Source organism: Protopterus annectens, chromosome 3.part1, assembly GCF_019279795.1.
Source record: "Protopterus annectens isolate FY-2018-M chromosome 3.part1, PAN1.0, whole genome shotgun sequence".
NCBI classification, from domain to species: Eukaryota; Metazoa; Chordata; order Ceratodontiformes; family Protopteridae; genus Protopterus; species Protopterus annectens.
This window is the reverse complement of record NC_056732.1, coordinates 1,395,405,571-1,395,418,352: the sequence shown is the minus strand read 5'-3', so window position 1 is coordinate 1,395,418,352 and position 12,782 is coordinate 1,395,405,571. Positions and strand designations below refer to the sequence as shown.

Genomic DNA, 12,782 nt, shown 5'->3' with positions numbered 1-12,782 from the left:
AAAAATAATGAGGGGATAAAGCCCCAAAAATAGGGACACATTTTAAATATTTGTCTTATAAATGTAGAAAGTTGCTAGAATAAAAGGCCTTGTGTTACCATGCATTTTCTGAAGGATGTGAAGTCTGAAACTCAAACGCCGGTCATTATTTAGTGAATTCAGTCCTCACTGATTTACCATAAAAATCCAGAAAATCACAAATTTTATGAGGAACAGACCAAAAATATGAATAAAAAATCGGGACATTCTGTGAAAATCTGGACAGTTGAAAGGTATGTGGCAACTTAATTTTTTTTTTATTTTCATACATCCTTTCTTATGAAACAAATACTTGGAAAATACTCTTGAGAATAAACTGCTGAATATGACTCACCCATTCAGAGATGTTACTCAAAGTCTCATTTATTAATGGTATCACAAAGTACACACCTAGGCTTAGGAAATGTAGATTATGTAGCATACATTGAGGCTTCTTTTACCTTCTTGTCGAACTAAGCCTTGCTGGATGTAACGGATATAGGTGAAAAAATTGCACACAGCTGTTATCTGTAAAGACAGAGAGAGAGATAAAAGGTACACTGCTGTTTGTGAGACTGGACTGCACATCTGAGCCATAAACTAATCTCTAAAGGTTTTGTAACACAAATCAACAGGAGTTACCATAAATGCATTGAAAATAAAAGCAACATTTCACAGGGTACAAGCATCTTGCATCATAGAATAAGAATGTCATACAAGACAGCAGACCATAATTCTTCCAGTGGCTGTAGATGGCAAAACAATAATGAACATCAGAATTTAAACAGCAAGAGAAGTGACAAAATGAGTGATGTGTGGAGTCAGAAAATACCAAGAAAAACACAGAGAAATCATAAAAAGGAAACGTGATTTGAAATGTAAAAGCAAGAGTCAGAGACGAATGCCAATAAAGGATGTGTGAAATGATTTATTTCTTTATGCAAGGTACTGTGTTATTTTGGGTCTAGTGGATGTCATCACATGTAGAGGCTGACATTAAATTAAAAGGAGAATTATGTCCAGACTTTTCAACATATAGTTAAGAATAAAGTGAATGAAATATTCAGCAGCACAACAGAACATCCTAAAAGAGACTGCATGCAAGATCTGATGGTATAATAATGGAAACATGTTCAATACCACTGATGAACTATGACACGTGTTTGACATATGACCTTTTGATTCAAGATGTACATAATTAACTACAGCATGCAAGGATACAATGGATCTCCTTTCCAAGGAAGTGCTAACAGTTGGTGCAGACAGACTGCATTTAGTGGGAGAATGGATAGAAACAGCTGCTACACAGGCAACTACACTAATAAAAGGAACAAACAGTAGTTAGCTGATGTAAAAAAACATGCTTCAAGCTGTCCCCTCAGGTCTCCTACTGGTTGGGCAAATCAATTAACAATAAATAAATATTTGACTAAAGTAAATGCTGTTAAGGCCAATTCAAATAGCGCACAGATGGAAGGAGTAGAAATTAGATCATCTGTGGTTATTTCACAGAGCCTGGCTGCTCAGATGCAAGGCGGAAAGTCTCTTTATCTTAACCAGGTGATTCAGAAAGAACCAGAGCTCTGGTGGTAAGACCTGCAGCAAAACAAGGCTGTTCACAGAATACAGAAATTTGAGATTCAGAGACATGTTAGTCACAATGAGGAAAGACCTCATTATTGGCTAATTTGCATGTCTCCGACTGCCGTTATCCATTGGAGTTGCAAATCAGCACTTTGCAGTGGTGGTCAGCACTGGTGATCCATGCATCTCATTGGCACAGGTACTCTCCATTCACACACACATGCATATTCAAACACATGTACATGTATGCATATACACACACACCCTGACATACATCTTACCTGTACCTGTGCTGACAGAACACTCCTGATGACCCTTCTTATTTGTTTGCCCATGCCCATATAAATCCTGGATCTTTACAGTCGGTCAGTGATACAGGGAATGTCAGACATTAGAGTTTCCTACTACTCAGTGTTCAGAAAGTGCAGTGTTTCACTAGACCTGTTGCTCTAACTTCTAAGTGAGTCTAAGTAATATTTTAAATATTCTTCCTGGTGCCATCCAGTGCTCCTTCTAGCTTTGTCCTGAAGTTTCTTCCCACATGGACATACACCCATCCCTCTTAACTGTCTGCCCTTGATTTCACTGAGTACTCCAGTTGTTGCCTCTGATAGGCACCCTGACACTTGTAACTCACAAACTGTTATGTCATTGAATAATACCAGTAGAGTTTTCTTACTATTGTGTGGTCATGTAGTGTGTTAATGTTGCTGCTTTCTTTGTAAAGTGCACAGGGTTTGTAACCTTATTCCCCATCCATTACTGTAATTTTTTGTTAGTTTTTTTTTGTTTTGTTTTAAACATTTACACTATATTTCTATTATATCTCTGATGTTTAGTAGTGGTGCACAGAACTAATATCCTCTGGATCAGGTACAAGGGTACAGGGTTTGTAACCTTATTCCCCACCCATTACTGTACTTTTTTGTTAGTTTTTCTTTGTTTCTTTTGTTTTAAACACTTAGGCTACATTTCTGTCATATCTCTGATGTTTAGTAGTGGTGCACAGAACTAATATCCTCGGTATCAGGTACAAGGGTACAAGGTTTGAATCTTTTAGTGCCTTTAGGGTACACTATATATAGCATCCCTTATATCTACATTTCTCCCCCATGTCTTTCATGCTGCAAAACTATTTTTCTTTTCTTAACTGCCTTAAGTAAAGAGGTATCATTTGTGAATAGTTTTCACTCAGGCTGTAAATCTTTTTTTCTTAAATGCCTTTAAGGCATACTGTAAAGAGATATCCTTGGTACATATTGCTGCCCCCGACCAGAATTGAGGACTTTCTGTTTAGTCTAGGGGAGTGTGGAGGTATGACAGCCACTCCTCCCACACCCACAAATTCACACATTCATGCATTAATGCGCGCGCACACACACACACACACACACACACACACACACACACACACACACACACACACACACACTAAAACCTGTTCACTACACTCCATGGCACTTACCTCTACTGCAGTGGGTGAACACAAGCTTTTGGTCATGTTCATTAGCATGAGTGGCCTTATCACAGGCACCTCTTGGAATGTCACATGGCTAATTAGCATATCCTGCTCCCCCGGAATGTCTAGTTAGTATGTAGCATGGCCACAGAGACAGCCCACTGTAGTGCTGCACATCTTCATGCTAAAGCACAGTGGTAGGGCCGTTTCTGAATGGGAAATTATTGCTACAAGGTTGTGCTCCCCAAGTCTATCTAGTACTAATCTTTCTGACTTCCTCTGTTAATGTCTTTGAAAAGCATACAGGGCTACCTACGAAGGAAGACCTGACAGACAGACAATGAAACCAACACCTGTCCCTGTGCTCACTGAAAGAATCAGAAAAGCTTGGTGTGAGAAAGAAACTGAGGTGACAAGACTACATCCTATTAAAGTCATGGAGAAAGTGTACTGAAAGTTTTAGTCTTCACTGGCAAGGAGACAAACATCAATTGAAACAAGTGTATAAACCATGCAACCCTGACCATTCACCACACTGTATTAATGAACGAAATATAAGCAGGTGATTGTCAATAACACAAGTCTGACTTAAGTTGTCACTATGCCTTGGGCACATTTCATAACTTTTTTTAATATGATCTATTGTTTGTTGATGCCGTTTCTGTGGAACACAGGTAGGACTTTTCTTGGAGGAGATTATCTGACTGGTTAGGTAAAAATTACCAAATTATTTTTCAGTTGTTTAAAAAAATGTTTAGTAAAACTTGCAATGGTTTCCCCTTGCCTTCTTGTCATCACATTGTGCTTTATATACAAGTTAACCAACTGCATGAGTTAGCCGAGATGAGTTAATAGTAAGCTAATTTTTTCATATGGATGGGTTTTCAAGCAACCTACACTGTACTGCAGGAATGGATATCAAAACATTTTAGGTCTGTTTAGCTGGGTTCATATTACATTGCCGAACTTTCAAAAGTCCGAACGCCATATGGTCGAATCCATATGTTCGAACTTTCAAAAGTTTGAAAATGTCAAATAAAATAAAAAACAGAGAAAAACTACCCGATGGTTGTAAGCAGGGGGGCAAGCCTCCCTGCACCCCCCACCCCCAGCTCTTTAAATATACCAACTCCGAGATCACACTACAGTGCAGTAAAGAGAAATCTTCTCTTTCTGCACTGAATGGGGATCTCCACTGAAACGTTCAAACTTTTCCAAGTTCGAACATATGGGTTCGACAATATGGCATTCAAACTTGTTACGGTTCGACGACGTAATATGTATCCATTTAGCTCACTGCACCCTAAGCACAAACACACACACCCACATTTTCACATGCATACACACACAAATGACCAAGTAAAAGTTTAATAGAGACTTTTAAAAGGCTTGCAATTCAGAATAGATTATTTTAAAGGAGGCAAAGTCTCCTATGCCCTGCTATGAAGGGCTTTGAACCTATATCATTTTACTAAATGTATAACAATCCTGAGGTCAATGGATTATGGGATACAAAAAAAAAAAAACACTTGATAATTACCACCCATGGTCTGGAGTTTATAGCAATTGAAAGTGACACTTAAGAATGATAATGTTTTCTAATATCTGGATCATTTATTACTTTGGGAATCTGCTGCACAGATGCACAGACGATGCGATAGAACCCGGACCTTTGGCTTTTTTTCAGGGAATACAAAAAGTTTTCTGGTGGTGTCTTATTCGGCTTTTCAGTTTAGCATTTTTATGAAGGATAACTCAATCCAATATTCAATTTCATCACCTTTGAGATCAAGGTTGGATGTAGTTTACTGTAAATCTTTAATCTTTACATAATGGTCTGCAGCATTTCAGACACTGGTGAGAGAAGAAGCTTCCATATGACAGCTACCTGATTTTTAGATTCCACTGAAGGATTGGAATGCTTGTTTTTGGTTGGCTGTTTTTTGCAGAAGCAATGGTTGCATTTTGACTGGCTGGCTTCTGGCTTTTGCAAGGGCAGAGCCTAACAGATTTTGAACATCAGGATGCTTGTTCACTTCAGTTCTCTTTACTTCTGGGCTACTCTTTAGACAAGAAGGCTACAGAGAAAGCGGAAAAGATTACACAGACCTTCTCTGTCTGACTTCCTACTAGTTCATTGACCTACAAGGACTTCATCTGTTTCCTAGGACCAGGTATGCAGTGTTCTAGCCTTTAGTGAGAGCACAGACTTCCATGTGACAGTACCTGAGCTTGGGTTCTAGTAAAGGATTAAAGTTCTTCTTTTTGCTTCCACGTAACAGCTACCTGAGCATTTTTTAGGCAATGCCAAAGTACTTCTGACATAGCAAATCAAAGCCAAGAAAATCTAAAGATGTTACTGTTCAATGCTAGGAGTCTAAACAAGAAACTCCACTACCCACAAGCTCTCCTCACCCTAAAGAATGCTTATATCTGTGCAGTCACTGAGACATGGTTTATAGCCATGGAGAGCACATCTCAGTCCAAAGCTATAATGCCTTCCATATATTTAAACTAGCTACTATACAGACAGGGATGAAAGCTGAAAGTTCATAGGTAGGTACTAGGCTATTGACCGTAGGGCCTATATAAGCCTAGCCAAAAAGGTACCCTGGCTTTCGCCACCCAAGAAAATTATTACCCTGTGCTCCTGTCGAGCAGAGCCACAGAGGTGATCCCTGGGGGGGGGGGGAGATTTCCTATTTCCCAACTAATCATCAAGATTTTTCTTGAAGAGTGCTAATGAGGAACTTTGTTTGATATAGATAAGTAGCCTGTTTCAGAGTATGGGAAGTCTCTGGGACAGGAATCTATCCCTCCAGCATGTTCTGTTTATTGCAGTGACAAGGTTTAGGTCCCTAAAGCATGTAGCTCAGAGGGATTGGGATTTCTTTAAGTGGAGCATGTCCAACAGCTCTGGGTTTGACATCGCTTTGTATATTAGACAGAGATCGCCTCTGAGTAGGGGATATACAACGGAGTAAAGCTGGAGTTTTTTGAGACGGTCTGCATAGGACCATCTGTTTGAGGCCAGTAATCTTCTTTGTGAGGTGTTTCTGAGGCCTTTCCAGTTGTTGTAGATGTCTTCTGAGGTACATACCAAAAGGGGCATTGTACTCTATAATGGGTCTAATGGGTAATGAGTAGAGGGGAACAATTACCTCTTTTTTCCTGGATGAGAAACCTTTTGTGATAAAGTGTGCCACGCAGAAGGATTTCCTGACTACTGTGGCGATGTGATTATCAAAGGACAGACTACTGTCCACCTGTTTCCCAAGGTCTCTTATCACACTTTCGGTGTTAACTAGACTACCACCTATGTGGTAGCTTATGGGTACAGAGTTTTTACCAAAGGGGATGACAATACACTTTTTGGCATTGAGCTTCAGGCCATGACTTTGACACCAGGCATCTGTCTCCGTTAGGTCCTTTTGTAGGATGCCCACATCCTTAGGAGTTTCGATTATGGCTCCTAGTTTGCAGTCATCTGCGAACTTCATTAGCCAAAGAACTTCTGTGTTAGCTTGTACTTCAGAAAAGTAGACACCAAACACAAGAGGACTCAGGACTGAACCCTGTGGTACTCCACTTGTCACTGGTCTGAAGGCGGATTTGGAGTCTGCTACTTTCACAGTGTGGGTTCTGTCAGTGAGCCAGTTGTCAACCCATCTTGTGACATAGGAATTTATACCTAGTTTAGTGAGTTTATCTATAATTCCAGAGTGGGGGGTGGTGTCAAAAGCCTTGGCGAGATTTAGATAGGCTGTGTGAACCATCTTACCCTCGTCTACAGCTTTGGTGACTGCTTCAAAGAAGTCTATCAGGTTTAGGATACATGATCTTCCTTTTACAAACCCAAACTGGGTGGGGTCCAGAGTTTGGAGATTACCAATGTCTTTGTGTATAAGATCCATGATGATACGTTCCTTGGCCTTGCAGACCAGGCTAATGGGGCGGTAGCTCCTGGGGTCCATGGTGGCTCCCCCTTTGTGGAGTGGGATAACCGTTGCTGTGTGCCGTTCAATGGGCACAAAGCCTGAGGTGAGGTGAGGCTATGACCGAACATGGTGCTTAGGTGGGAGTTTCTCAATTTACGTCAAAAATAGATATACCTCAAGGCTGCTCAAACAGGACAATGCACTTGAGCTTCTCTACTCTCAGATTAGCACAGGTAAAATCTATATCATTCCCTTGTAAGTTATAGGTCCCCTGCATAACCCAGGACACCCATAACATGTATTTAAATTTAAAGTCACTAAACACACAACCACTGCCCAATAACAATAAAGGTTGTCCTCCTCTGTATAGATCAAAAAGCTTCCACAACGATGAATGGTGAACCTTTTATTTGCAGTAAGACATACCAAATAAATACATAAATACTCCTTAGATTTAGCATGCTTTCATCTCATATCTTGAGACTTCATCAGAATCATCTGTGAAAACTCATCAAACGTATTTAAATAACATTACATTCATTTTCATTGGTTGTCATTAATTCTCAGCACTATTACATCACTGTTCTTCTAAAAACAGCAAAATTGCTGATAATTAATTCAGTCCAAAACTAAAATGAAAATTGAAAATGATTGTGGTATAAATTACTCAAAGTAGTTGCATATAACTTAATATATGTATAATAAATATAATATAAGTAAATACATATTAAATACAAATATTCTTTCACATATGTAACCTGGTAGTATTATACTGTTAAAACATCTAGTTATTCTAAAAACATCACCTAAAATGTCCACTGCAGATTACTCAAATGTATATAAGTTATTTAATATTCATATAAATATTACAGTAAAATATATAAAAATGTATAAAATATACTATATAAAATGTATAAAATATACTGTAATCAACTTAATTCTTATAAATTCACACACTAAATATAAATAATTAATAATAATAATTATATATATTAGAATTAAGTTGATTACAGTATATTTTATACATTTTATATAGTATATTTTATACATTTTTATATATTTTACTGTAATATTTATATGAATATTAAATAACATATACATTTGAGTAATCTGCAGTGGACATTTTAGGTGATGTTTTTAGAATAACTAGATGTTTTAACAGTATAATACTACCAGGTTACATATGGGAAAGAATGTTTGTACTTATTATGTATTTACTTATATTTATTATACATATATTAAATTATATGCAACTACTTTGAGTAATTTATACCACAATCATTTTCAATTTTCATTTTAGTTTTGGACTGAATTAATTATCAGCAATTTTGCTGTTTTTAGTAGAACAGTGATGTAATAGTGCTGAGAATTAATGACAACCAATGAAAATGAATGTAATGTTATTTAAATGCGTTTGATGAGTTTTCACAGATGATTCTGATGAAGTCTCAGGATATGAGATGAAAGCGCGCTAAATCTAAGGAGTATTTATGTATTTATTTGGTATGTCTTATTGTAAATAAAAGGTTCACCATTCATCCTTGTGAAGCTTTTTGATCTATACAGAGGAGGACAACCTTTATTGTTATTGGGCAGCGGTTCTGTGTTTAATGACTTTGGTTTTGAAGAACTCAGTGTTTGCCTTTTATGTATTTAAATTTCCTGGGAACATTAATCATCCAATCCAATACCATATTCATGGTTGATTTGAATTACCCAACTATTAAATGTCCAACTTTATTATAAACAAAGGTATGGCATCTAGGTCCAGGGATGTTATTGTTCCACTATATTCAGCATTTGTCAAACTCGTCATTCAGTACAATGCCCGTTTTGGTATGCACCTAACCAGATGATACCTCTCAACCTCTTATCACAAGAAATCTGGACAAAGCCTAAAATAATGAGGGGAAAAAGGACCAAAAATAAGGACAGATTTTAAATATTGCTCTTATAAACTTAGTTGCTAGAATAACAGGATGTGTGTTAGCATGTATTTTCTGAAAGATATGAAGTCTGAAATTCAAATGCATGTCATTATTCAGTCCACAGTAATTTGCCAGAAAACCACAAATGTTATGAGGAACACACAAAAAATATGAGGCAAAAATCTGGACAGTTGAGAGGTATGAACCAGACACATCCACCAATTGGAAAGTCCACAGACGTTCCTTATTGAACGAATAAAGGATGCAAGTAATATCTCCTATACAGACCACCTCAAATTCCTATCCCTGTATTCTGTCTCCTACAGGCTGTTGAGGGGAGACCTACGCCTAGCATATAAAGCATTGTCAGACCCCACCCTGATGGATCTCTTGCATATCCACAAAACAAAAAGCGCCAGAATTACATTCTAAAGACTTAAACTTGCCTGTGATACAAACAGGACCCTGCTGGAGAGACAGGTATGCATCCCAGAGACTACCCTTTCACTGAAATAGGTACCCCATCCATGTGAAGTAGAGTTTCTCCCTAAACCAACTCAAGTGTTACTTCGACAACTGGATGGAAAACAAAAAATTAATCCCTGGTTTGGTACCTACATTAATAAAGGACACAGGCAGTCTGAAAATGGTTAATTTTCCAGGCCCCCTGCTTGAAAATGAATCCTCTTCCAGACCCCTGCATATACTTATGAAGGGTACAGGAATTTGTCAGAGATTTGGGATGCTTGGCTAGGCTTAAAAAGGCCCTTGTGGTCATTATCCTAGTACACACATATGAAGCTATGGCTACAGTAAATGACTGGAGAGCTTGTTTCTGGCCTGTTCCTCTGGGGGCATTGGCTGCATTTTGACTGACCAGCTTCTGAAGAGGAGAGCCTTGCAGACCTTAAATACTAGTAAGCATGCTCATTTCAGCTCACTGCTGAGCAAGCACAGCTGTGAGAGATAGTTTTGATCCGATCACCTATCCAACACAAGCATCTACAAAATATAAGGCAACCTCTTAATCTTTGTTATATGTGAAATCAATTTCAGTGTCTTCTTTTTCACAAGTTAGGTGCACTACTGTGATTGACTTTTCTACTGCCTTATTACATACAGTGAAATATTTTTATTTTTTTTGCTTATTAACTGCACTTTTGGGCACTGCTGAAATTAGCACTTTGTTCTGCTAACTGTTGTGGAACTGAGTTTAAATAACATAGGACTGTTGTTCAATTTTATTTGGTTGTCCAAAGTGCTATTAAGTTTAATTAATATTACACTAGTGCTCCTCGTTGCTTGGTACTGTTGTTCACTATGACAATATCAAAGATAATGCTACACTGTTGCCTGTTACTGATACCATGTATATAAAACACAAACTGCCTTATTTTCTCAGTTATTGATTCCACTGGTGTTGCATTTCTACTAGTTACCGATAACCATACTGTTGCAGTACTTTAAAGCAACTATCCTACAATACGGTACTAGAGAGCACAGAGCTGTCTGACTGTTACTGCAATGGAAATATTTGCTTTACAGTTACTGCACCTGAAACTGCTTATTTACATTACCTATAGTTATTACAGGTACAGTACCTGGATCCATTGGGTTAAACTATCTGTTGTTCATTGCTTTCACTAGTTAGGTAGTAAACATGTTGGCCAAGGTAGAGATTGTATTGGTCTGCTAGGTAAAGCTATTTGATTTAAAATGTCCACTTTTTACCGATTACCTTCTTGCTTCTACATATTTCTGAAATTTTTATTCATTTATTTTTCACTTGTGAAAACTGCAACAGTCGCAGCTCATATTCTTGTATCCTTAGCTGTATCCCATATTATTATCTTTTTCTAATCCAGTCAATTATCCTCCTCTGTCTTATACCAAAGTAAGTTTTTAAGTTATCTTGTTTGCTATATCTCTTTATCTGCACTGGCCAATACAGAATGTCAGTCAGTCAGTCTTTGCCCCTTCTGTAGCCAGCCTGATAGCACATTTTACTGTTACTTCACAATGCTTCGGTGTGTGAAAGGAAGCACTTACTTAACTTGAAGGCTAACTTCTACCTTGGAGCATATTCAGTAAGCCCAACACACATCCATACACAGTACAGTGTGCTTCCACTAAATTAACTTATGGTGACATTCTAAAGCAAACACTGCCCAAGTCTCCAAGGCTAGACTAGGTTAGAAATCTTAGACATTAGATCACACAACACACCTGTCTTCAACCTTCACACCTGCAGTTAGTACACAAACCTCTGAGAGTCAAAAGCCCTTACTGCCCAAAGAGATTACATCTAACCATAGTAATATTTTAGTAATATGTGTCTTTTCTGTCAGGCATACAGACACCACCCTCACCAGGCTGGATAAGAACAGTGTCACAGTTACCTACCTTCCTGGAGAGAGGATATGGGATGTAACAAAGGCTTTTACATACTTCCATTCAGACATATGTGATTATCACCTGACAGTTGTCCAGATGGGTGAAAATGATCGTAGGCACTCTACCCAGAGGGACATGCAAAATGATATACCTGAGCTTGATTGGTGTGTGTGTGTGCGTGTCTTAGGCAGGAAAGACAGTGTACTTGAGTGGTATTTTGTCATCACCCAGCATGATGCTAACATTCAAAGACAAGATAATTGGCTATGTAGCTGGTGACATTCCATGGGGATCCATTGTGTGTCAGCTTGGAATGAGATGGCTGACCAGCATTCCTGCTTTGCCAGGGATGGTCTGCACCTCTCTTATGAAGGCTTTCACATTCTGTCTAAAGTCTTTACTGTCCCTATAATGCCTTTTTAGGCAGAGTCCATCTGATGGACATTCCAACTTAGTAAAAATTCTAATTTGAAACACATTAATGTGGCTCTACTCCACAGTGGGAATCTTAACAAAAAAAAAGATGCTTGAAATTGCGGCCATCCTGCAACTTGAATACATTCATATACGTGAATTTATGCAGACATGTTTTTTTAAGCAAAGAAAGTACTCCCTCTGCTCCTTAGTATAGTGCCTAATTTGTCTTCATAACTACTGGCAACTGCAGGGGAGTATCAGGACTGGTCGAAGCTCCTTACTGAAATGTTGACACTCGAAATGCTGAGTGTAGACACACTGAAAAAAAGAAACTCCAGGAGATTTAATCTTTAACATTGCTCTTCTGCTTTATCCTTTAATCTTCTTCTCCTCAGTGTGGGGGGGCAAGCCCTCCACAATCCCCAGACTTATATATTCCAATTCCAAGATTGCTGTACCTCAGATAAAAAGAGAATAACCTGAGAAATGGCCATCTTGTATTTAGTATATGCAAGTCTATTTTTTGGCCATTCAGTCTCGGGACTTGGTCTAGTATGTCTCAGCATTTTAAATGGTTGCCTTTGTCAATGGTAACCTCATCTCATGACACATTGCTTGGGACACCAAATTTCAACTCCTAGATGCCCAAATTACAATAAGCAAGTTTAATTACCACTTCCAAGGTCATTAAAGAACATCCTCTATGTCTTCTGAACAGGATTGCTATTTTAGCAGCTTAGCTGAAATCAACATTAAACCCAACAATTTTCTATTGGGGGTCTTTAAGTATTCATCAATAAACTGTTCTACATTGCCAATGGTCAGCATTCCCAATGCATCCTTGACATTATAAACGCTAATTATATTTTACCAGTAATTAATCTTTCTACTAGATGCCCCAATATCCTTGATCTGGTCCTTACAAATATGGTTACTTTTTGCATTTCTCCATATATTAGTGACCTTTTCCTTTAAAACTTTTGTTACTTCACTTGTAAGTACTTCTGTGTTTAGGGACTTCTATAAAACAATCCAAAGGAAAGC

The 12,782-nt window shown here is 38.1% G+C and overlaps 1 protein-coding gene across 8 annotated transcripts in view; it reads right to left on the bottom strand.

Moving 5' to 3' along the window:
• RAB3IL1 (RAB3A interacting protein like 1) overlaps positions 1-12,782 on the bottom strand; it is a 606,739-nt gene that overhangs the window by 21,414 nt on the left and 572,543 nt on the right. For 6 of the 8 annotated variants that reach the window (XM_044067437.1, XM_044067438.1, XM_044067443.1 and 3 more), the window contains one exon: positions 480-546. The exons of 1 other annotated variant lie outside the window; for it this stretch is intronic. In XM_044067437.1, the coding sequence (XP_043923372.1) occupies positions 480-546 (67 nt within the window). Of the gene's footprint in view, positions 1-429; positions 547-12,782 lie in introns of all 8 variants that reach the window. One more of the 8 variants, XM_044067439.1, reaches the window with a different exon arrangement.